Here is a 26,929-nt window from a genome sequence, read left to right as displayed (position 1 = left end):
TGTTTGAACAGCTAAGAGTTGTGGTTGGCTTTGGGTTAGTTACTGGTAACCCATGTGAGGGGAAAAGCCAGATCTGCCACTGAATCAGTTTTGGAGTTGTTCAGATTGTGGACTGATGAAAGCAATAAATGTTGACAAAGGTATGAAGCCTTCGCTGCACCACTGATGTGCCAGTCTTCCTGTTTTTCCTTCTTTCATTCTTCATCGTTGTGTTACTGTTGTGTTTTGTATGTTTCTGTCTAGTTTGGATTGCTCAATCCTATCCCTGCCTTTGCTAAATCCCTGCATTTTATGCGTTCACTTTAACCATCCCCCTCCTAGGCTTCACCGGCGCTGGTTAGATGAGGAACAACAATAGGATAATGGTTTGCTATTGATCTGCCTTCAAAGAGCTGCAAGGGCCTGAATGTGTTGTGCCATGACTTCTCCTCCGCACCTAGTGGCTCTTCCCTCCCTCTCCTCCTCCTCTGAAACCCTGCTTGCTTTGCTGGATGCAGGTTATTGCCATCACCAGCAGGGAGCACTGTTGCTCTGCCGATGCAGGTGGTGGCTTGGGGACCAAGGGGTGTGCTGCTGCTGTACTGGTGAGGCCTTTGTGTCCTCCTCCTCCTATCCTACCAGGTTCCATGTGCTCCTCTTGAATGCAGCTGTAATGTGGTTGGCAGGATGCCCGAGCATTTAGTTGTCACCATTTGGTTCTCAGTTATTGATTAGAGAAAAGGCAGCAGAACAAAGAGCAAGGTCCAGACATCCCACCCGCCTCTCCTCTTTGTCAAAGACGGACAGACTCGTGGCTGAGGCGAACAGTGACATGTCTTCCTACAGGCCTCCAACATCTGTGCAAAAATATATGGAGCAGGGCCTGGAAGACCTGAGTATCCACTGCTGAGTGTCTTGAGTTTCACCTTCAGGAGGGGTCGAGACCTCGCTCTCCGTCTGCATCGATTCATTTTTCAATTCATTAGTTTGCTGTATGATCAGGCTGAGCTGCTCTGTGAAATGGCCGGCCTTCAGGGAATACCTTTGGCCGAGGAATGAAGGAGAGTAGAGGAGGAGGGGGAGGTAGAAGCTGAGAATTGGAAAGAAGCCTTGTTGGGTTTTTTTATAGGCTGCCTTGTTTTGCTTGTGATGGCCTCGTGTTTGGGAGTGTGTGTCTGAGGATGGGGTGTGTGCTGCTCTGTTGTCCGATTTATTGCTGTTCTTTTGCCCTTGTTGCTTTGGCGTAGAGGAGATGTTTGAGGGAGAGTGTGTAGGAAGGCAGACACAAAGGAGGTGAGGTAAAGGCCAGGGGAGGGGTGCAAAATCAACCGCTACAGATGGTGAGGGAGAAGGCCGATGTAATGCAAAAACAACAAATCTTTGGTGTCTCTGTACTCTGTTAGATGTCATAAAAATGATTTCCTCTCCAAAGAAAGACAGATTGATTGATTGTCCTCGTTTGTGTAATGCAGAGTGGACCTGACTTCACTTTTTACCTTATACATCTTTTTAATGTTGCAGGTGAGAGCTTTGAGGTTTTGACTGACATATAGATGATTGCATGGCACAAAAGAACTTTGGGATGGGGCAGAGGACGCCTTAAGGTGGCTCAGTCCGGCTGGGGTAGTCGGAGACGGGTTTCACAGTCAGAGATCCCACAGCCCGCAGAGCCACCCGGGTTCCCCTGCCCTCGGTGGGCCCTCTCAGGCCTTGGAGAAGGTGGTGGCAGACGTGCCCGGCTGCCCGGGGCTGGTACCGTGGTCATCGTGCCAGCGGTCCACACATCGGCGGCGTGCATTCATAAAGAAGTTGCTGACGGTGCTGAGCTCCAAGCCCAGCTGCTGGGAGATGGTGATCTGCATTTCTTTGGATGGACGCTTGTTCTCCTTGAAGATGGCAATGAGTGTGCGGCGCTGCAAGTCAGTGAAGACCAGGCGTTGCTTTTTTGGCGCTGCGTTGCGGTCCTTGTGTTGCTCCTGTTCTTTGCGCTTGCAGGCTTGGTGTGGATGGCAGCAGTGGGAGGGATCGGGATGAGAGTGGGGGACAAAGAGGAGGAAGAAAACACAAAGCCAGGTAAATATACAAAAGACTTGATTTCACAAACCAAAGAAAGCAAAAAAGTACAAGTCTGATCAGCAAGCAATTTAACACATAAACTAGTTTATACACCAGCAGACATGCGACAGCTCCATCTCTATTGCCATATTAAAGTTGATTTAAAGCTAATCCATGCCAGCTGCCCAGTGGGAATATTGCTTCCATCCTGAAGAGTGTAGACAGGGAGCCAGCCTGCGGTGAGAGGAAGACAGGGGTGTTGGGTGGAAGAGGAGGCGGTGGGACTGGCTGTTGCCTGCTAGCTGGAGACAGTGCTGTTTGATTCAATATTAATGCAGTTTGAGTCACAATGGGGGACTGAGTGACTGTTTCACAAAAGTAAGCATTTTGTGTTTGAGTGTGTCTGGATACGAGAGACAGAGGAGGAGGCAATTAAAGCACGGAATGAAAAGGCTGGAGAGACGAGACGTGAAGCCGCGCTGGAGTGAGACAAAACGTGAATGTGTGTGTGTGTGTTGAGGGTCTTTACGTGTATGTGTGTGTGTGTGCGTGTGTGTAAGAACTAAAGAAAGGAGCTGAGAAGAAGAGGGAGGGGTTGGGAGTGAAGGAGAGCGAGATATTGACTGACTTTGCTGTAGGAATTGGGAGGTTTCTCTGTAGGGACTGAGGTCAAAATACCCCCCCAGCAGGTCTACAGTCTGCTACTTCAAACAGGGCCCACTGGAGCCCACTCTATTGAGCTCTGAGAGGGTATTTATAACCCCAGCACCACCTCCACCCCCAAACACCAACACTCAGGAGGTGCTTGCTCTGCTGATATGAGCTTCTTCTCATACGCAGAGCAATTTCAAAAGAAAACACTGTAAAAGAATGTTATCTTTTACATTTGGGAGCAAGAAAGAGAGAGTGTGTGTGTATCTGTGTGTGAAGGACTTCGCCAAACACAAAAATGAATAGTTAATGGGGCGTTGTATTTTGGGTGAGTGTGATTTAACTCCAAATATTAGTTGGAAAGCAGTGGATTGGTGAGGAGTAGGATACAGAGAAGGTGCGGGAGTGAGTTGAGTGTGTGTGGAGGGTTAAGTCACAACCTTTTTTAGTCACCCGTTCCCCTGCTGGCTAAAGGATCGAATCCTGACAGAACAGACTCTGTGTCCCTTCAGTCTCTGAAAACACATCACATTGAAGCAATAACGCTGCCTGGTACCTGAGTGATCCTCAGCCGCTGCTGGTGGTATTGTCTGATACTTTCAGACAATACTCGCCTTTAGTAATGTCTCACTCCAGCGTTTTGTGTGTGCGTGTGTTGTGAGGTTGTGATTATGCTGAAGTGGCTGGAGCCAAGCCGTGGCGCTCTGTGTCTAATTACAGTGGAACAGAGCCCATTGATCAGCCATTGCAGTCCAATCTGTTTACTACAGATGTCTAACCTGCACACTGCTGCATCCATCATATTCATATTTCACATTAGCACCGCTGATATACGTGTGTGTGTGTGTGTGTGTGTGTGTGTGTGTGTGTGTGTGTGTGTGTGTGTGTGTGTGTGTGTGTGTGTGTGTGTGTGTGTGTGTGTGTGTGTGTGTGAGTGCGTGAGTGCGTGCGTGCGTGCGTGCGTGTGCGTGTGGTACTTTGATTTACTGAAGGGTTAAATGAAAGGGATGAAATAAAGAAAATAATTCAACATAAAATGGTTTGGTTAATTTGTCAAAATATTTTATTTTATTTATATATTTATTTTTTAAGTAAAAAGCTGATAAAAAAAAATTAACACAAACAGATGAAGTTGTAAGTTGATGGGAGGTTGTTAGGAGCGATGTAATGACCAGGGTTGGGGTCAATTATTGTAAAAATTGTAATTGTGTATTGGTAATTAATTGTGAATTATGATGTGTGTATCTTGTTTATGGACCATATATTTTGTTTAGAGCGCTGAGATGACTTTGTTGTAATTTGCGCTATAAATAAAGTTGAGCTGAGTTGAATAATCCTAAGTAGAAAAAATCTGTTGCTGTTGTAATCATAATTGAATTGTAATTGAGTTCAGATAATTGACATTGACAGTTTTTTTTAATAGAATTTTCATGCCAATTACAATTTAATTAAACGCAAACCAGTGGAACCATGTTACAGTTCTATGCTCATACATATGAAGTTAGCAATTAATAAAATATTTTAAATATCAAGTTTACCTGTCAGTTCTCTTGAGGATAATTTCACCATTACATAAAACATTTTTTTTAAATCTAGGGTATACTGAAAGTGCAGACGCCAACATCAAAAATATTAAAACCAATATTTTCCTTGATTAGGAAGTCTAACAAGTCAACGAAGAGATGAGAAACAAATGAGATGATAGATAATATGTATTTTACAGCTGATTTAAGACATGAATCAAAACTGATCCGTTATCATAAGAGATATGAACAGAAAGCTATCACAAGAGGAAGGTTATGTTTTATGAGGTTATTTATTAAAGGCTCTGTAACTGTGATTAATTGATTTTGAAGCTAATTGTAATTGATTTCAGTGGGAGAATAATAATTGTAATTTTAACTGCAAATTGGGAAAAAAACGCAGGTCAATGTAATCGTAATTGAGTTGTAATTGAACATGGATAATTGAAGATGTAATTATAATTGAATAATGTAATTGACCCCAACCCTGGTAATGACATGCAAAAATGATCACAAGTCCATTTTTCGTCTGTTTTTGTGACTTGAGGAGGTTTTGATTCTAATTAGAGCATTCAAAATGCCACGCACGCTCCTGTCTCCTGTGACGACCCTGTGCACCAAAAGCACACCGAGCTAAATATCACCATGTAATTCCATGATAAATACCAGCAGGTCAGCTCATAGATTTATCTGCAAATTGACTCATTTGTTCATCATTGACATGGCGGGACTATATGATCTGATGAGAGTAAAGCCTCTAACCTCCTGTGTGTGTGTGTGTGTGTGTGTGTGTGTGTGTGTGTGTGTGTGTGTGTGTGTGTGTGTGTGTGTGTGTGTGTGTGTGTGTGTGTGTGTGTGTGTGTGTGTGTGTGTGTGTGTGTGTGTGTGTGTGTGTGTGTGTGTGCGTGTGTGTGTTCGCGCGCGCACGTTAGACAGACGTGAAGAACCTCTGCTTTTTTCCACATTTGGACGCTGAAGCTGGTGTTTTAAGTGTGATCAGAGAGATGCTGCGCCTTCACAGAGAACAGCCACTCTGGATTAAACTTTAGTGGAGGAGGATTGGTTTCCCAGCAGGATGGAGAGCCTCAACATGCTCTTAAGCTTCACAAAACATGTTTGAAGGATGAGACGAAGAAACAGAAGTGTGATGCTATCATGTGTGAGATGTCTGCTCCTCCAAACTGCTCTCTGATCCAGTGGAGAAATAAAAAAAAACTGGGGCACATAGTTAATGGAAATAATAGAAGTCTGAATAATTGCATGGCAGATATAGTCAAAGGTGGGACCAAATCATTGTTTTGCAAGTCATAAGTAAGTCTCAAGTCCTTACCCTCACGTCCTACTATTCGAGTTTCGAGTCCTTTCAGTTCTGTCAAACAGCACTTTTGGTCAGAAAACCTACAATAAGTCGCTTGTTAAATTCACGCTCTACAGCACACCAGAGTCCCGTGACAAAACAGCAATTTTACCTCGCACCGCACAGAAATTAATGCTCAACTGCTGCTTCAATAATTATGTTTATTTGCGTTATTTTGTGTCGTCAGTGTTTGTTCAGCTAAGCTGTGAATAACTACAATTACAAAAACAGCCCAAATGAGGCATAAATAAACAGGACAGCTGCAGTTTTTGGTAATGGAATCTGGCATGCTGTAGAGAACACGATATGTTTCCCTGGCCGGAAAAACTCATCTGACAGAAAGCTAAAACGGGGGCATACATTCTTAACTCATTGACTGCCATTAAAGTCTGAAGACGTCATTTGGTTTAGTAATGTTGACTGCCAATGACGTCTATAGACGTCAATTATGTTTTTCAGTGGGAACGGATGCAGTAAAACATTATGCAACTTCCATGTAAAGATCTTACTTGTAGACAATATTTTATTGAGTCAGCAGGTGGCAACAATGCTCTTTGGATGCCTGATCACAGGTAGCAGAAGTAAAAAGGCACCGACAAGCATGCTAAGGATGCTAACCCTCCTGACAGAGCTGCTGGTTGCAGGTAAAAATCATTATTTAGCCATCAAAAGGCCTTTCTCACTGTTGTTTTTGCTGTTTTATAGAAGGAAACCACTGTTCAGATGTTTGAGGTGTCACTAAAGCAAAAATATTAGCATCAAAGTCACTGTTCTGCTTGATATGTTTCTTTTTACAAAAAGCTTGTTTTCTTTGTTTTTTGGTCAGAGACAGCTGTTTTTGGTGAAACCAGCCAAATAGTGCTGATAATGATTATTTTTCCTGATGGAAGAAGATAGTGGTGATAGTGGTTTCTATGTTTACATAGTCATAGCACACAATATTCTGTGGGCCTTGAACAGTGTTTGGAATAATGGTGTTTAAAATAATTTGTTTTTCAGTAACTGGGTCATCTAACTAATTACTTTTTACGCCGTTACAACGCCGTTATCGTTACTGAACATTAAATGCGGTGCGTTACATGTATTGATTGAATAAATTGTGATCAGCTGTAGTGAGGAGGTGGGTTAAAAACAAGGTGAGCGATTATGATTGGCTTAGGCGGCGTCATGTTTCATGGTAGCCAATCAGAGCCAGTGTTTTTACACTGTGCCAGCACGAGGAGGTGGGTTAAAAACAAGGTGAGCCATTATGATTGGCTAAGGTGGCGTCATGTGTCATAGTAGCCAATCAGAGCCAGTGTTTTTACACATGTGCCAGCACACACACACACACACACACACACACACACTGCAGATTGGATGAAGCAGCAGAGATGGTGAACGTGGAGCATTCCGATGAAAAGTTGTCATTTTTAAGGTGGCGATACAAACACTACTTTATTAATTGTGGTCAAAGGCAAGAACGTGCATGTGAAGTGTTCATTATATCCAGGAGTGAAGACTTTGTCGACGTCCGTAGTAAACAACTCGAATTTAATGAAGCACCTCACGACACACGCATCTAAAAAAACTGAATTATTTGACATAGAGCAACTTTTTTTTTTAACAGTAACGCAAATAGTTACTTTCCTTGGTAATGAGTTACTTTTATTATGGAGTAATTCAGTTAATAACTCAGTTACTTTTTGGATCAAGTAGTGAGTAACTACAACTAATTACTTTTTTAAAGTAACGTTCCCAACACCGGTCTTGAACGATCAGTGAAAATCATCTAAAACACCTGTCAATATGGGGTTGGCTGCTCTAAAAATAGCCAATGAGTTAATATTGATTACGTTTGATTTGAAAAGTTTTGGTTATATTTTTTGCTTTCTTTCAGAACTTACCGTTCTTTGTGCAGCTTTAAATGGCGACGTGAGAAGTTGTTGCTTCTCCGTCCGTGTTCCTTGCAGCACATGTTTTGCATACTGCAACTCGTAAAGTTTGTAATTGACTTTGTATCGATTACCTCATCATTTTTGTACCCAAACAAAGGATTTTTAGGTATAATTTTGCCAAAGACGCTCTAATTGACGGTTTTTCTTTCTTTCCTGTTGTCCTGCAATTTGATTGGTTGAATGCTGTCTTAAAAACCACGAGCGCCTTATTTGATTGGATATTGTGCTGACAGCATCACCCCCACCCCCACCCAGCACAAAAATACATACTCACTCCTCATACGGAGACACACACACACATGGATAAAGTGGTTTACAGCAACCTGTTGAGCTTTAAGGGAAAGTGGCAAGTCCTTCCAAGTCACAAGGCTCAAGTCCATGTGAAGTCACAAGTCACTGATGTTAAAGGTCCCATATTATGCTATTTTTCACCCATCTCCATTTGTTCTAAGAACCCCAAAAACATAGTATTTGAGGTTTATTTTCCCAAACTCGCCTGTTTTCCAGAGTTTTAGCCTCTGAAAAGTCACTTTCTGAGCAACTCTACACAAACTGTCTGATTTGCGGCCTACTTATGCATATTCATGAGTGGGTGTGTCTATAGATGGGACACTGACTTCCTCTTCCCCACACAGTGATGTAGGGCCAGAGGATGGCCCGCCCTCCTCCCATCCACTCCGTAGCTGAACTCATGCTGCTTTATAAACACAAGACAGAGTGTGGGGGCGGGGCGTTCTCCGGTACATGCATAGACTGTAGAAAATACAAACATAGCATTGCGCGAAGGATGTTGAAATGCTCACCTTCGTGGGCGTGTCTGTTTACATGTCAATCATGGCAGAGAGCTTCCTGGAGGCGCGGCTTCTCCAGCTCAGTGCCATGTCAAGTTTGTCATCAAAGTGAGAATGCGTCATCAAATTGGAGCGAGGTGTTTGGGCTCACCCTGCAGTAAGAAAGGAGCAAATCTAACTAACGATTGAGGGAATCAATGAAAAAAACACTTTGGCAGCTGTATGAAGTCTAAATAGCACTTTATGGTCTTTAAAGCACAGAAAAGGTGATTGAGCTTCACATGGGCCCTTTAAAGTCCAAGTTGAGTCACAAGTTATCAAATTCATGACTCGTGGCTGGCTCGAGTCCAAGTCATGTGACTTGAGTCCACACCTCTGGATATAGTAAATTAATTATGCATTTACGAGTCGGAACCAGGGTTGGGGTAATTTGTAACTGCAGTTGCGTAATTGGTAATTATTTACAATTATGGCATATTTACAAATGTATTCGCAATTGAAAACATCTGTTGTTAAATTACAATTAAATCATAGCTTAATTGTAACTTAGTTCAGATATTAAAATGTACAAAAATATTTATACCAATATTTTCATGGATAAGGAATCCTGACACGGTAATGAAGAAATAAGAAACAAATTAGATGATAGACTATATTTTTTAAATGTATTTTACAGCTACATTTAAGACATCATAGAGATGCTAACAGAAAGCTAACACAAGGGGAAGGTTACGTTTTATGGGGATGTTCATTTCAGGCTCAGTAATTGTGATTAATTCAATTTCAACTTTAGTAATTGAGAATATAACTATCATTGACCTAGGCAGGAAAACTAATAATTGTAAATTTAATTAAGAGTGGAAAAAATGTCGGCTACAGTAATCATAATTGAGTTGTAATTGAACATGGGTAATTGAAGACATAATTGTAATTGAAAATGTAATTGACCCAAACCCTGGTTGGAACCTGTACATTTTTTCCACTACAGGGATGTGTTTGAAATTTCTCCGATTAGAGTGGGTTCATAAATTAAGCAAAGGTACTGTATGCTAGTCATTTACCTGCATGCCCATTAGATTTATTCATATAATGTATTTATCGATATCTTCACATTTGTCCTTCTTATTGTTTGGTTAATAGTCAGACTTTTTTATGTAAATACATGCATAACTAATGTCTCTGTAAAGTGTTTCATTTGATTTCTTTGCAACTTATCCCTTAGGTCAGTGTTTCTCAAACTTCTTGCGTCTGAATTGTCCCTCCTATCTCCTTTCCTATCCACTTTTCAATAACCTCGTGGATGTCATCACAGGGTTAAGGAAAGGTGTTAGGAGAGGAGTTAGGAAACGACCGTCACGTTTGCTTTGACAATCAGACGCACTTCAACTAGGTGACGTAATAATCTGACGGCCGCGAAGGTTAATGACGTCTGACGTAGTGAAATAACTACAAATTTCCAAAAATGGACTACTAAATAAATAAATAAATAAAAATAAATACTACTTGAATGTAAATCAACGAAAAATAGGCTACCAGGCTACGAGGAACAAAAGTGAAACTAAAAGCACGTCACATTGAGAATGATTGCTCACACTCACCTTCCACTCACTAATATGAATTATGTTGAATAAAACATAATGTGGCTAAAAATGTCTCTGATCCCTTTTTCTAGAATCGCAGAGTGTCTGTTTTATGTCATTTATAATCTGATAATGTCTTACATATAATAAGATATTGGTTTTAGATGATTTATTTAAAGTTGTTCAAAGCATATTATTGCATTGGTAACTTACATGATCGCCGTTACTTGTCAGCGCTCGGGTGTGCATGTCCCTTTAAATGTTGTCGCCGCAAGGAATTGTGGGTCACCATTATTTCGTCTCCTTTGGTAAAGGATGCATCAGTGTTTCCTAGGCTAAAGGAGGTTATAAAGGAAGCATTGAGCCTCCTTTCCTGAGCTTAAAGAGAACTTGGACGCACTTTATCATGGCCAACACTTAAACACTTCCAGTTGTGAAGGAACAGTGGATAGGAAAGGAGATAGGAGGGACTATTCGGACGCAGCCTAAGAACCACTTAACCATTAAAAGATCATAGACCACCTAACTTGACAAAAATCCAAAACCAATACATCTGTTTACTACTCATATAGTGTATTACAAATTAATATAATGTATATTATTAATGATATAGATTGTAATTATATATATAATATATAAGCATGTTTCGATTCATAGCATGAAACAGTTTGTTTTGCGGCACTTCTCATTCCCAGTCCAAAACAATCTGAATTTGATGTGGTCGCTGTGGTATTTTTCTCTCCACTTTAGCGCTGGTTTTTCCGTGTTCAGGCCACGTTTCATAAATCTGAGCCAGGTTGTCGTTTGATGGCGAACAGCGTGTATGGAATCACTCGTCACTGTGGCTATAAACACCACTTGAGGCGTTTGAATCACATGCTTCAGGATAATGAACATTTCCTGTTGGTTCAGTTTGTATTCATTTTACTGGACTTCTAACTGGTTTTACTGGTTTTTCCTTTCATACCGGGTATTTAACACATACTACTATGTAAATTAGACTTCTAACTGGTTTTAATGGTTTTTCCTTTCATACCGGGTATTTAACACATACTACTATGTAAATTAGACTTCTAACTGGTTTTAATGGTTTTTCCTTTCAAACTGGGTATTTAACACATACTACTATGTAAATTAGACTTCTAACTGGTTTTTACTGGTTTTTCCTTTCATACTGGGTATTTAACACATACTACTATGTAAATTAGACTTCTAACTGGTTTTTACTGGTTTTTCCTTTCATGCTGGGTATTTAACACATCCTACTATGTACATTGAACATCTAACTGGTTTTACTGGGGGGTTTTTTTCATACTGAGTTTTTGACACATACTACTATATAAATTGGACTTCTAACTGGTTTTAATGGTTTTTCCTTTCAAACTGGGTTTTTAATTATTACTACTATGCAAATTAGACTTCTGTTATTACTGGTTTTTCCTTTCAAACTGGGTTTTTAAAAGATACTACTTTGTAAATTGGACTTCTAACTGGTTTTACTGGTTTTTCCGTTCATACTGGGTTTTTGACATGTAATAATTGTTATTTATTTTTCCTTTGCTTGTCAGAAAAATATGGGTACATTTACTGGGTTTCATGTTAGATGCTGTATTTCACAATCTCAAAATTAGGCCTGCAAGGAGAGGTTTATTTGTTCATTGGATCCCCATTAGCTTCCACCGTGGTGGTTGCTAATATTCCTGGGGTCCATAGAAAATTCCAGTACATGTAAGAACAGAAAAAATTAAAGAAACATACAGAAACATTACATAAAAATGTACATCAACACACCAACAAATAAAGTAAAAAAAAATACATTATTTATACATTAAGATATTTCAAATATGCGTAAAGTTGACGTCTTTCAGGTCCCTAGGCAATTTGTTCCATAAGTTAAAAGCTCTAAAAAAAAAGACAGACGTTTGTAAATGGTTGGTATTAGGATGATTGGTGACTAAAGTTGGAGTTTGAAGCAAGTCGAGTATTGTACGACTGGATATGACGAGACTATGCACAGTTGACATGTTTTTTAACTGGAGTTTAACTGTAATCTGTTAGAACAGATATTAGTACTCGCTGACCCTATTTGATAGTTGTTGTTTTTCTTAATGCCTTTTTCATATGGGCAAATAATGTTCAACCACGTCCAATTAACAAACAACAAAGGCAATTTGAGATAACAAAAGACTGGGACTAGTATAAAAACAAAATGATGGCACCAGCAGAGCTTTACTAGACACTGTTAGTAAGAGTGCAATGTCCCAATATGACGATAATGAAGCATTAAGAGGATGAAAGAAAGAAGTTGTGAACGAGAGGTTGAGGGGGAGGGAGCGGAGGCTGGAGGGGGTGGAGGGGAGTGTAACAGGCAATTAACAGGTACATCAATTGGTTGGGATCTAATGAAAAATACACCCATCCATTGTAATCAATGAAAAGAGGCATAGGAATTGGAAATGGCTGGATTGTATTGTATGTGAATGTATTTGCACAGTTGTCAAGAATTGGTTCGACATGTTCAGACATGTTAGACCTGTGAGGCCTGTGAGGCCTTCCTCAGGTAAAACAAACACACTGGATGGATTGATGTGTTTCACCACAAAGAGAAATTCGTACATTGATAAGCTTTAGGATGAACTCAAATGTGTGAACTTTATATTACCATTAATCAAGACTATGAAAATCACTGCATGGATTACAAAACTAAGGAAAACAAATCCTCATCAATTTGGAAATATGAATATATTACTCTGATTCTTCAAAGTCTGCATAAACAACTACAGTATATGATATACAGCACGTAAACACCTTTAAATAACTTCTTAAACATCTCTGTGTACTTGCCCATCAATCATGGCCTTTAAAGCAGAGGCGTCACACACTCATAGTGCGGGGGTCACGTTCAACCACCCAAGTTTTATTACAAGAAAAATCATCATCCAATCCTATCATTAGCACCTATTGGTAAAGAATTTTGAGCTATTTCAACAACTCCGTTATTTGTGTCTCGTAAATATAAATGAAGATCATCATCTGTTCAAGAGCAAAGTATTCAGTCATAAACATCTGAAAAAATAACTGTTTTAATTGATAATAATAAATAATTTCTTTGTCATTTTAGCTACTCTGTTTAAAATCATCCTGGTGGACAGATTCTCTGCTATGACGGACCAACAGGGTGGCACGTGCCACCCCTAAAATCTGATTGGCCACTCCATGTGACACCCTATCCAGATTCACAAAAGACAAATTAAGTTGTGGCTTGTAAATTTTTTTTTTTTTTGTGATAAATCTACAACCTTTACTAATATATACATTTTTCGCAGGATAAACTGTTTAAAATACGTAGTCATAAAATTTAAACTATTACACTGGGTAGGAACTTTTGTCTGAGTGGTGCAACTCACATGGAATCTAATATTTTCAGTTCCGGTTAAGCCACTTTACTATTTTTTTCATTTTCCTAGCTTTTGTCGTTGGAATAGTTTTACATATTTGAACTTTAAACATGTATAAGGCATTGTGTTTGTTCTTTTAGGGAAACGTTTATTTGGTGAGTAAGTTCTTGCAATGAGCAGCTGGCATTGGATCCACACAGATATAATAAAGTATCTTTTTGCACAAACTGCATATCAAGTGTTTTTTTTTTTTTTTCTTTATATGTGCAACACGTTTTGTTGCTTGAATCTATAAGTGAAATGCCCCTGTTTCAAGTAAGTATATCATTGAGGGTAAACAGTATTATTAACTGTAATTTTAAGGTGTTGTTTTCTCATTTGAAATTTACTGTGTCACCTCAATCTGTGCCCCTGCAGTGCCCCCTAACCAAAATTTCCTAAACCCGCCCCTGCAAATTCTGTCTGCATTCTTTGATTTTGACTCGTGTATTCTGCATATTTAAATTGTGTCTTTCTGCTATGGGGCGCCGATTGTAAAGTTGTGCATGCTAAAATAAACAGCAGCTTTTTGCAACATTTAAAAGAAATGTATGTGATTTTTTTTAATGTTAGTTTTAATAAAATTATAAAAATATGATGTCAATGTTAAATCTAAATGTTAAATATTAAATTTAAATTTAATTGTTGAATCTAAATATTAAATTTAAATCTAAATGTTAAATATAAATGTGAAAAATAAATGTTAAGTCTGAATGTCACAGGTGAAACTAAATATTTAGCTAATATGCAAATTCACCATTTAGACTGAGCATTTAACATTTAGATTTAACGTTTACATTTACCAATTAGATTTACATTTAACATTTAGATTTAATGTTTACATTTAACAATTGGATTTACATTTAACATTTAGATTTAACATTTAGCATTTAAATTTAGAGTTAACATTAATATTTCAAAGCTATATTTAGATTTAAAATTTAGATTTAACATTTAGATTTAACATTTAGATTTAACATCTAGATTTAACATTTAGATTTAACATTGAGATTTAACATTTAGATTTAACATTTAGATTTAACATTGACAATATTTTTACAAGACATCACAAATTTCACAAATATTGCTGTAAATCTGGTCAAAGGTAACATCAAAACATTTCAGATATGTTTTGTACATGTGATTTGTTGCTAAAGGTTGCAAAAATGTGCTTTTGAGTTTATTTTAGCATGCGCAACTTTACAATCGGCGTCCCATATTCTGCTGCCCAAAATATATCCTTTGGTTTTCTTAAACAAATAAAATTATAAACCATAAACAACAATAATGATTATATGTTTGCAGAGGTATTTTACACGGTTTATAGCTAAGCTTATGACGGGAATGTTTTACAGTGTCTTTTTGTGGGACAGTCACGTCCTGTCGCCTCATCGACCCCCTGCTGTGCCCCAGGTCGGCCGGCAGGGGTCGCCCTGGGCCCCCGGCCGTGGCCCGGCTGCACGGGGCGCCAACAGAGCGCTGCCTTTGCTACAGGCGCTGGATTTAGTAATCAATAGCGATCGATCGGTGAGGAAGGGGGCCCTGATTACTGAACCAAGCTCGGCGTAGAAAAGGAAAAAAAAAATCGATGACAGCAGCTTTTAGAGCTACAGTAGGCACCGAGCACAGAGACGGACGTAAAGTCATGCACAAAGAGAGGTGTCGGTGTTTCCTGAGGTGTGCACCCCGCTGACAGCAGGAGAGATTTGTACACCTTCACAGAGCCGCTGACCTACTTTGAATGGATCCCTCAGATAGAAAGAAATACTGATGATTAAATTATAAGGTGTATGTAGGTAAACATTTATAGATTTGTCCTTTTAAAAAAAATAATTATAATGGATCACATTCATGAAACAATGTGTAATCATGTAAATGGTGATATATATATATATATATATATATATATATTTTCCTCTCCACCGATGACATTAATATTCTTTGCTTCACGACAAACCAAGCGAGGTTAAGAGAAAGGCCCTGGGTGTTCAATATCGATCGATAGATTCGTGAATAATTCGTGTGTGAAATTCAGTTCGTCCAATTAATTATGCCTCGGAGGGGGGGAGTGGGCCTGCAGTGGAGATTCATGAAAGGGGTGGAGGAAAAACACACACACACACACACACACACACACACCATGGCTGATCCAGCTCTGCTTGGGTTGTGATCACATGTCCCTCTGTTGGTGCTGAATATTCAGAGAGACTCCAGCAGACCCCCTTCCTCTTCCTCGTCATCATCATCATCATCATCATCATCATCATCATCCTCTCTGCCTGAGCATTGGAGTCCATCTTGGACATGAATCATTTATTGATCATCACTGCCCTTCCTGCTCATAATGAGAAAGTCAAACCGCCTGATGTTGTGCCCAGTGTTTTATGAGACCAACACACACACAGACACACGCGCGCACACACACACACACACACACGCAGACACACACATGAATATTCCAAATAATCCCTGTTGAAATTCTTCAAATAGCTGTTTGTGTTCTATATCTGTCTTTAAAGCGTCCTGTCAGCTTTCCACAGGCTGTTGCTTCACAGATTTATTGCAGCATGTATATTTATATATTTACACATCTGTGTATATTTGGCTGTAAGGTTGTGCCAAGCTCTCCTTAAGCTCTTATTCCTCCACTTTCTCTCCCTCTCTGGCCAAAACCCGTGCAGCTCAATACTCCTTAATGTAATGAGTGAGAATTGGTGTTAATATACTGATAAAGCGCCACAGTTTGTTTGTTTGCTTTCTCCTGCGACTCAGCTGCGAGGCATTTCTTCTTCAGCACTTCAATACCGCTCAACCTGAGCCCATGTTCAATCAATCAATCAATCAATCAATCTTTTATTTGTATAGCGCCAAATCATAACCAGGTATCTCAAGACACTTTACAGTAGAGCAGTCTTAAGGACGGACTCTTCATTTTATGGATACACACATATGCATATATACCTACATACATATGTATCCCACACACACATGTTGTTGATACATCACACGACAAAAGCTTTAGTCCTGCAGCAGCCATGGAATATTTCTTATACATGTTAGATTTTTTTTTTTTTTTTTTTTTTTGCAATGCAACATGACTGTCTGTAACTGAAAAACGTGGCAAAAAAGATTGTGCGGGTTGACGCAAAACGCCAAGGACGAATGTATTTTTTCAAAGCGCATTTATCCACCTGTTTGCATTCCAACGTGTTATTATTACCAAGGCAGGTGTGAAGCTAAGAAATTGCACGGTGCTAAGAAAATTCAATATTCAGACTGCCTGTGATGATCGCGCTCCTTATGAGCTTTTGGATAATTAGACGCACTCAGGCATTTACGCACAGAGACAGAGGCGCTCCATAGTGAAAATGAACTTGCATTATGTTTTTTAGCCGCTTTAATGACCACCTTTGGTTTGCTATTTATTTGTATGAGTGGACCCATTGTTGGAGTGATAATCTGTGATTATCATTGATTTGATGCATAATCGCTTTGACCAGTTCTGTGAACACAATAGGGGCCTGCACAGTGTTTTTAGCCTTTAGACGAGATGACTCCTGTTTTCTTTTCTTTTTCTTCTTTTTTTTTACATGGGGGTGGGGGTGTCATGGACTGGGCATCTATTCAAGCATGCATGGTGTCCCATGGAGCTAACGCACAAAATTGACTATAGATATGACGTTTTGTTTGTTTTGTGTGACTGCATGAATATATTTTAGGAGAAAATATGACACTTTTTTCTTTGACTTAATCTGACTATTTTTAGGGATTTTTTTTTCTTTTCTTTTCTTTTACTAAAAGCAGCAAATTGTGTTTCTAGACTTACAGTATATGCATTAAATGGGAAATTAAATAGTTTCACACACTGTGAGGTGCAAAAATAAATTAAAAAGATTTTTTTTTTTGAAAAAAGCATTGTGGATTTAATGCTGTTCACTTTATTTGAAGTGCTCAGCAGAGCTGTCAGTCTGCTAACTGTGTCTGCAGTGATCGGCCTTATTCTCAACGGAGATACAGACAGCTTTTCAATATGAACCAAATTTCCTCTCCTCTCTCTCCAAACTACAGAAACACGTTCAACACACAGCCTTTAATTACAAACACATAATTCTATTTAGACAATCCATCTTTACAAAAGCCTATAGAGACGAAAAAAAAACCCCAATACAATATATTTAAATAAATAAAACAGTTACTTAATCATTCTCCAACAGTGCATTTACACGACGTTTTTTGTTGATTGTTTTGACGGTGAAAATCTTACTTCTTGAATATATATATATATATATATATATATATATATATATATATATATATATATATAGTACATTTACATGGCTTCATCCGTCTTTGTGCTTTATGGACTATATAGCAATGTCTCACTGAGATGTCGTTATCTACTCTGCATCTATTTCAATTCACTATTTTCATTTTTTTTATGTATCAAAACACACACTATAAATATATATGCTTTAATGTAAAATCTAACACATTAAGTATTAAACCTAATATATAACATTTCTAACGATATAAAATACGTTTATGGGTGAACACTTTTGAATGTGTGTAAAATCTGACCACTAACCTGGCGGAAATTATCAATCATATTTTCATTTATGTTGTCATTTATTCATGTGTGAGACATTTAATTTAAGTTCACATAAACACATCACTTGTGTCGTTAATAAATTCAACAATAAGGGCACATAAAACTAAAAGCGTATTTTGCTTCTTGTAAAAAAAAAAAAAAAAAAAACAGAAGAAGTACAAAAAAAATGGCAAAAGTTGGTTATATTTAATACTTGTAACACAACGGCTACAGAATGACATCGATTAATTCATCAATTGATTTCACAGTCGTTTTGTTCCTTTGTTGATCTGTGCGCGGTTTGCCCAACGAGAGTTTCGGGTTGCATCTGTGGGCACCGTTTTGTACGTGCGCGCGCGCGGTGTGTGTGTGTGTGTGTGTGTGTGTGTGTGTGTGTGTGTGTGTGTGTGTGTGTGTGTGTGTGTGTGTGTGTGTGTGTGTGTGTGTGTGTGTGTCTGTGTGTGTCTATGTGTGTGTGTGTGTGTCTATGTGTTTGCGGTTTTGTTGCGATCGACCATCCTGAAAGATCTACAGAGGCTCCACACACAAACCCACTGTAGTTTCCAGATAATTCTGGCCAGCGACAGAGAAGCAGTTTTGTTGATTTAAAAACAAATGCATTATTATTTTATTCTATTTTTTTTTTTTTCTTCTTTTTTTATGAAAGTAACAAAAATATTTAGGGGGGGAAAAATCCACAAGAAACGTGATGAAATACAGCAGAAAACACAATGAAATTTTTGAAATATAAGTGACATCTTCTCATTCACTATTAAAAACTGATAAACGGTCTCCTTGAGAGAAAAATTAATAACCAAAATTGAATTTAATCATTTGAGGTGCCTGTTAGTGAAATTCAGCATTAGAACAAAAAAAAAAAAAAAACTTTAACAGTAATCTCTAATGTAAATGTAATTTTTCGGGGGTGCATGCATTCACGTTCCTGCTGGGAAAAGGTGCAGCTTTTCAGTGTTATTAGGACTTTGGTAAATGACTTTAACCAGGAGCAGCTCGCGCTGATCAGACTTCCTCCTCTCGCGGTAATTGCACGGACCATGTCCTTGCCTTGTGTTCTTAGTCTGAGCATTAAACAAGCCATTATCGGGCCTTTAATAACTGATGGCCTGTCAGGGCGTCAGATAAGCAGATAGTGTGTGTAGGATCACTGCCTCACAGACACTGACTTATAACCACTAACATCCAAACACTAGCGATATTATATATATATATATATATATATATATATATATATTATATATATATATATATATATATATATATATATATAGAGAGAGAGAGAGAGAGAGAGAGAGAGAGAGAGAGAGAGAGAGAGAGAGAGAGAGGCCTACTGCTGTGTTAAACCGACATCATGCAAATGCATTATGTGGAAATTATTTTTGTTAAATCATTCAGCATCACCAGCATCCATGCTGATTGTCAGTCAGATTGCACTTGCTTGGCTTGGTCCTGTTTTTTTTTTCCTCTCATTTTACATGCAAAACGGGAACGCGCACAGTGTTTTTTAACCCTTCGGTGCCAGACGCGTGCATTCCGTTGACTCTGCCAGCAATTTGATTTAAAGGTCATTCTCTCCTATCGATCCGGTTTGGCGAGGGGCGACGGAGTAGCGTAGGAATTGATCATCTAAAACAGAATAGACGATATCAGAGAGTGTAGAGTCCAGACCTCTGCTGCATTTATAATTGCTAAACACCTACAGTACAGTATGTGTGTGTGTGTGTGTGTGTGCGTGTGTGCATTGAATCCACGTGTGCAACAGTCAGGATTAACTTACATTATTTAGAATCTAAAATAAGGTCGACAGCTGTGAACTTTGTGGGTGGTGGGGATGCACGATGAGTAAAAAAAGGTTAAATGACTGAACTGATAAGTCAGCTCGTGCTGCGTATTTCACTCCATCACAGAGATTTGATCCACAGCTTTTTTGCACACGTTTGGATCAGGAGACAGAATTGTGTGTGTGTGTGTGTGTGCGTGTGTGTGAGGGAGAGGGAATGAGCTGCATGAAGAAGGTGTTGCAAGGTGGTGGCGGTGGGGGGGAGGAAGGGGGGGCGTCGTGGTTGCATGGCGCAGATCCAGAGATGGAGAGGAGAAGCCGGGGAATGGAAATCGATACAGATTCAGAGCTCGCCAGATCGGCCTTAACAATGTGGCGCAGACGCACTCTACATCACGATCACACATGGAAGGAAGGAACGAGATGGTGGCGCGCGCATGCACACATGCAATAAGCTGCATGCTGGTGCTGACGCTGCAAAGTCAGGCATTTTGGAACCAAATGGAAAGCTGCGTAAAAGATTGCCTTTGTGTTTCTCTAAATACTGGGGTTCTGCAGTGGTTATATAGGTTGTACTACACAGGGCGTGACATGACAGTGTATCAGAACAGAGCTCGACCCTGGACCCAGCATGGAAACTGAAATAGCCTCGAGGTATAACCTCAAGAAAATGTCTATTGCTCACCCCGCAGGGAACTGCAAAGGCGATGCTTGTACATGTGTGTCTCAGTACTTACATCACACGTAGCTGTGCTTAACGAACAACGAGCCTGTGAAACCACAGCTGCACTGTTTACTCCCCTATCTTCCACTATACATCAATTATTAAAGGACCAATCGATCATTTCGCAGGCAAACATCAAGCCATCTTTTCATGGAGAGAGAGAAAAAAAATGATATATATATATATATATATATATATATATATATATATATCCTGTTTTAGATTATCCTGCATTTTACATCGTTTTAAATTATGTATCATGCATTGCGTGACCAAAAAAAAAAAAAAAAAAAAAAAAACCGCCAGCTGTTTTTTTTTTGGTTAGCATCCTAAAAATAAACAGTTTGAACGCAGCAGGTCCCACATGGGGTGTGATTTAAATGGAAACCCGGCTTGGAGTAGGAATGGAAAACAGGATGCGGTTGGCTGTGATTGACGCGATTGTGGATTGTAATATTGATCGATGGGTGGAAGCTGTTGGATGAAATAATGGTGTTTAGGGCCTAAAAGAATGCTATTAAGTATTTATTGGGAAAACTCCGGTTCTCCACCTTGAACTGTCCTCAAAAAAAAGGATTCTGCACTTTTTAGTGGATATTACAGCGACATGGAAACAGCAACAACAACAACAAAAAAAGAAAGAAAGCTGTAAATAAAATAAAAACAAAAATACTACATGTATTTACAAAATAAACCTATAACGGGACACCCCATTATCAAAACAAGAACTCCAATCCCTAAGTCAATCAGTTTTGCACCATGATCACTTTTTTGGATTCTAAAATAGAGAAGTCATGACCTGCAGAAGGCAATTCTTTAAAAAGTGTACAAATGCACTTTTAGATGAAAACAGTAACAAAATAATAATAATAATTTTAGGAAGATGTTATAGCTGTTACAAATAATAACCAATCTTTAATTCTATTAGATTATTATTTATTTATTTAAAAACTGATTACTAAGGCAAAAAAAACCCAACATAATACTATAAATGAACACGCATTCACGACGCGGGGTGGTGCGCGTGTGTGTGTTTGTGTGTGTGTGTGTGTGTGTGTGTGGGGGGGGGGGGGGTAGTATCCTATTGCTTAAGAATTAGCCCTGTGTAAACTGCGTGCAGTCCATTGAACGATGAACAGAGGCCTCCAATTGTTCCTGACCTGCACACCCGGCACGTGCTCCGACCATTCACATGATAATGAACCCGTGCACTGCGCTCTGCTGTGCCATGCCATCACAACTTATCACATCTGTTATAGATAGTGAAATGATGCTATTTGCTGAGTTGTGTTTATGTTGGTCAGCTGTAACCTGCAGGAAATGCGCGTGCACGGCGCGGGGGCGTGGCCTGACACACTCTGGGTGTGTTGAACTTACATTTTGTGGAACAGCTGTCCTATTTCCCAACCTTTTCCTTGTGTTCCGAGCAGAGAGCACATGCACAGAGTGCTGAGGCGGGTTAATTGATAGATGCACTGGCTCTCCCTATCGATCAGGGCTGCATTGATTCCACCAAATACATTGAGATGGAGTGTGGAATTCAACACAGATGCAAAGACGAATTGTTTTCATCGTTAATTGATCTTTAAAAGCCCCCAAATCTCTTCTTATACCTCTCCGTGCAGCGTTCACAGTGCATCAGTGGTCAGCACATACATGCATGGACATGCACGGGGGTAGTTGAGCACATGAGAACAGGGACTGGGTGAACTGGGAGATGTTGAGCGTGAAGGACACACATGCACTCACCCTAAAAAAAAAAAAAAAAAAAAAAGCAGGCCGCTGCTGCTTTCTCTGCTTTTAAGTGTGTGTGTGTGTGTGTGTGTGTGTGTGTGTGTGTGTGTGTGTGTGTGTGTGTGTGTGTGTGTGTGTGTGTGTGTGTGTGTGTGTGTGTCAGACACTGGCATTTTCGCATTAGCTAAGCAGGGCAGCTGCATTGATTGGTGTGACTGTGATGAATTTGGAATAGTAATTTGAATCTATTGATTGATGTGGGCCAGCCTCACTTTCAGCATCACAACCCCCCACCCACGACTCCCACATGCCCACTGAGGATAATTGTGATTTAAATGCAATAACTAAAATGTTTCTGCTTGCATTTGCATATACGAGCCATTTGTCATTTAACTTGACTGGAGGTTCCCTGTAAATATCTACTTAGAAAGCAACTGATGTAGATTTTTTTTTTTTTTTTTTTTTTTTTAAAAAAAGAAAGAAAAAACAAAACAAAACACAAGCCTGCTATCAAATGCAATCATACAATTGCTCAGAATTATTATATGTTATGTGCTTTACAGGCCTCCTGCCTGATCAGAATCAGAGTGTATATGTGCACTGCACTGAGCAGCCACTCCATTCAGGGCTTTTATCCTGACGCCGAGCGTGGAAGATATAAAACCCCACAGCCCAATTAGCTTTAACAGCAGTGACACTTAAAGAGACAATTGTGGAGTGTTTAAATCTTTATTTACCAGAACCCCACTAAATACGCAAAGGAACAATTTACATGCCATTAAGTGCTTTTCAATAGGGCATTGACTGGAACTAAAATATGCCACTATATCTGCTTAATTGAACCATTCACTGAAATACGACACAGAAGAGCTGATTGACGTCTGGAAAGAGCAGTGCACCTAACTGGGCTTTTACGCACACATCAATGCCTCTGCACTTCCATTTTGCTATATCTCTCAGCTTTGTTTCATGCAGGTTTTGCTATGTAGGTTGTTTTTTTTTTTTTTTTTTAACCCTGCTGCGTGTTTTGTGCTCTTTCTAGGTCATAAATTTCCACCGTGGATCCTAAAAGCTTGGCAAAATAACCGAGTGTCTCTTAAATCACATTTGGAGACATGCACGTCCCAGAGTGCAGATGAGACAACACAGTCCAAAGGAAGACGCATCTGTTTGTGTCTCTGTCTTTCACATCCAGATCGATCATTTATCAGCGCGATACTCTAAAGGGGGACGCCTGGACCTGGAATTATTGACCCACAGGAGGTCATGCTCCCTGAGCTCTTTGACCAGGCGTCAGGCGATCCTTGTTTGCGTCGACGCTGTTATTTGACAGAAGTCCGAAAGAATTAAATGTGCAATGAGTCTAACAGTAACACAATACAATACAATGAGATGGAAAAAGCTCGATTTTGTTTCGAAATGTGGCTGGATAATGTGATAATTGTTGGTGTGGCGCTAACATTTATGGAGGAAACACTGGAGCTGTGCGTAAAAAGTGCAATGCGTGTTAAATCCATCAGTAAGAGCTGGATCTTCCATTTTGTATGGTTGCATCAGTCAAACACCAACATCTAACACTCCCACTGTCGTGATGAACTTTTACTCGATAAGATCGACTAATAACTTCTGGTAATGTCCGTTGGAGCAGCTATTGACAGTCTCGCCACATTGACTTCTAATTGATCCCTTCACATCACTCAGGTTGGAAGCTGTCTCCTCACTCACCTGCAAGCCGGAGCGCTGACATCCGCTGGAACTCGGGCTCCTGCAGCCACTTCCACATCCTCCTGAAGGTCTCCCGGCCTGACTTGAGTTTACTCCACGGTTTAGGGTTCCGCAGCAGGTCAGACAGGGTTCCCTGGGACCGGCACAAGATCCTCTGAGCAAAGATGGCCTGGGGGATGCTGTAGCGTTTTAGCTCTGCTGTGATTCGCTGGGCCACCTCCTTGGTGTTGATCTCCTCCACTTGTCCCGACCCTGCTCCCTGACCGCCTCCCACCACCGTCTGCCTGTCTCGATCAGACAGCATTGACCCGTTTGCTTGAGAATGAGGATGGCTGTGGTGATGGATGCCATTCAAGGATGTCATGAGCCCGGCCCCGTGGCCCCCAAGACCCCGTGCCAGGTGCTCCTCGCCCCGGGACAGCATGGCTGCATGAGACTCGAACCCCCCGGAGGAGAGGATCTTATCGTTGGAAAGGTGGGCTCCTGGTCCGTAGGCGCCCAGGCTCTGCTGGGAGCCGTGCAAAGACCCCAGGCCGTTGGACAAAGGAGAGAGCGGCTGCCCCATGCCGGACATGTCTTTGGGGTAGTGTCCGTACAGGTTACTCATGGAGGCCAGGCTCCGGTCATCCCTCATCAGGGTGAAGCTGCCGCTGACGTTCCCCGCTGTGAGCCTCTGGTGCGCGGGGTGATGGTGGGCATGTGGGTGCGGGTGGTGAAATTTCTCCGACACGGTGGAGATGGGAGGCAGGTGCTGCAGCGGCGTCAGGGTGGTGTAGGTGCTGCTCAGGCTCATCCCGGAATCACACGACATGCTCATGGCCGGATGCAGGGGCCCGGACAGCGCGTGGTCCGTGCGGTAGTCCCCCGCGCCCTCCAGGATCGAGGCCATGCTGGACACCATGGCTGAGCGTCCGTGCGACACCAAGTTCCGATGCGACGCCGATGACTGTCGCGCGTGCGGAGAGTTCATTAAGTCGCTGGTTTGATGCGAGTGAGACACGCCGTGCAGATTTCCGATGTTTTCCATCGTAAGCTCCATCATTGAAAGGATCTTTATTTCCAGTCCTCTCTCTCTCTCTCTCTCTCTCTCTCTTGCTGCTCTCCCCCTCTCCCTCTCTCCCTCTCCCACTGTCTCTCTATCCTGCACTCCTTTCCGATAAATTTTGAACGATTTCAAAGCCAACCCATTGATTGCAGTTACCTCTTTGCAGTCAATCCAGCATGGTTTTTGCAAACATCCCCTGCTCCTCCGCTCAGTGTGATGCTGCTGCTGCTGCTGCTGCTCTGTACCAAACCGCTGCTCCACTGGCTCTGTGTATATTGACGTGCCCGCGCCCGGTTAAAGATGGGACCGAGCCTGTGTGCGCATGTGCGCGCCCCCGCGGCGTAACCTCCTCGCACCCGCGCTCTCTCTGTGTCTGGGGCCAACGTGACGTCACTGGCCCCTCGTGTCATGGGATCGCTGCATGTGTGTTGCAAGACGAGCCTCAAAATGCCCGAGAAAAGATTGCATTAGAGGGAGAGATAAAAAAAAAAAAAAGAGTGAAGCGCAGCTCTTTAGTGCGTGAGCAACGTTTGCTCTGCGATGGATAAGCAGCAGTGTCTTCTTGTTCTCTCTGATAAAAAGTGTTTGACACGGCGCCAGCAGCATGTGACGCTCAGGTCAGGGTTAAATATTAATTAGCAAGTGTCAAATAAGGTTGTAGTTTAAAAATCCACTTTTTTTTAATGAAATGTTACGTTTTTGGCCATTAATGGATTAGTGTGCTTTGCCAGTTCATCCCTTCCCCTATACAAACAGGATGACAGGGATTATTTGTGCATGTAAATGTCCTACAATTAGAGCTGGGCGATATCGACCAAATCTCATATCTCTATATTTTTTTCTTAAAATGGCGATTTACAATATAAATCTCGATATTTTTAACAATAAAGTCTTACCAGAAAGACAATTCTGTGTTAAATTTGCTGATGTAAAATGCCACACAAGCACATTTATTAACAAACAGCTGCACAATGTGTGCCACTTTTGATAGGGGACAGCACCTGTGAGTGAGTTCTCTCATGTGGCTTGTTTAGGGGAAGGTCTGGGTTATAGGACGCACAGAAATCCATCTAACTGCGTTCCATGCTGTTCCGAGAAGAAACAAAAGCAGTGACTCATAAAAAGAGTATTTTAATGCAAAAAAAGCGATCAAATATATATCTACAAAATATGGAAGCATTGTAGGACATTGTTTGACTGTACTCTATGAATAATATTAAATACTTGTATGATGTGATTTTTACTGTGTGATAGTATAAATAAAAAGATGTTTAATATATATATATATATACAGTATTGATATAGGCAATATTGTCAATCTCTATATCACCAAAATAGAAAACTTGATGTGAATCTCGATATATTGCCCAGCCCTGGATGAAAGATTAATTGTGCATAAGCTTTAAATGCTAAAAAGGAAACTGTTATATACTACATGTCCTGGAGTTTGAAACCTCAGACGTTATTCATAATTATTTTTATTCAGAGAAAATATAGCCATGCAGCTTATGTACAATCTGATATATCATTTTTAACAATTCCTAACTTTACGCAAAAATATAGGTTGGTTGTTTTTTCCCCTCCAACTGTCGAATAAATCTGTGGAGTTTTATTTCATCGTAGCCTAAAGGCTTTGACTGCTTCTGCATCTTTGCTCTTTAAACTCAAGCCAGGAAAAATCAAACTCTCTCCCCCACATCATGAAATGTTTCACATTTTTACAAAACTTCTGCATGGAACTTGGTGCTGATGTCACTCCAGTTCAGCAATCCATCAATGTCAAAGCATGTATAGATCAGGAGATGCATCGATAGGTTGGTGCTATGCAGGAGCCCGCAGTGTGAATGTGGTACAGGGGGGCATTGGATTCTGTGTAAGGGGAAGTAATGGATGCTTTTGAGTGAAAAAGGGAGGCGTGTTAAACTTTCGGGAAGTTTTAAAATTGTTTTCCATTAAATGTAAACACCGTGTGCAACTGTAATGTTTTCATCAATGCAATTGATGC

General features: G+C 40.4%; 1 protein-coding gene across 1 annotated transcript; it reads right to left on the bottom strand.

Moving 5' to 3' along the window:
* Window positions 1–1,682: 1,682 nt before the first annotated feature.
* onecut3a (one cut homeobox 3a) lies at window positions 1,683–24,947 on the bottom strand. Its single transcript, XM_028444838.1, has 2 exons — window positions 23,880–24,947; window positions 1,683–1,975 (listed from the first exon to the last, which is right to left on the bottom strand). The coding sequence occupies exons 1-2, from the start codon at window positions 24,919–24,921 to the stop codon at window positions 1,683–1,685; spliced, it is 1,335 nt and encodes a 444-aa protein (XP_028300639.1). The 5' UTR covers window positions 24,922–24,947.
* Window positions 24,948–26,929: the final 1,982 nt, after the last annotated feature.

Source organism: Gouania willdenowi, chromosome 4 (genome assembly GCF_900634775.1).
Source record: "Gouania willdenowi chromosome 4, fGouWil2.1, whole genome shotgun sequence".
NCBI classification, from domain to species: Eukaryota; Metazoa; Chordata; class Actinopteri; order Blenniiformes; family Gobiesocidae; genus Gouania; species Gouania willdenowi.
Note: the sequence above shows the minus strand (reverse complement) of the source record. Positions and strands in the feature narration are given on the sequence as shown.

What these genes read in the sequence shown, in the direction of transcription:
- onecut3a (XM_028444838.1), bottom strand. Translation starts at nt 24,921, where the DNA reads ATGATGGAGCTTACGATGGAAAACATCGGAAATCTGCACGGCGTGTCT. An exon ending in GTCAGCGCTCCGGCTTGCAG is followed by an intron (nt 1,976 to 23,879) that starts GTGAGTGAGGAG and finishes ATCCACACCAAG; the next exon opens with CCTGCAAGCGCAAAGAACAG.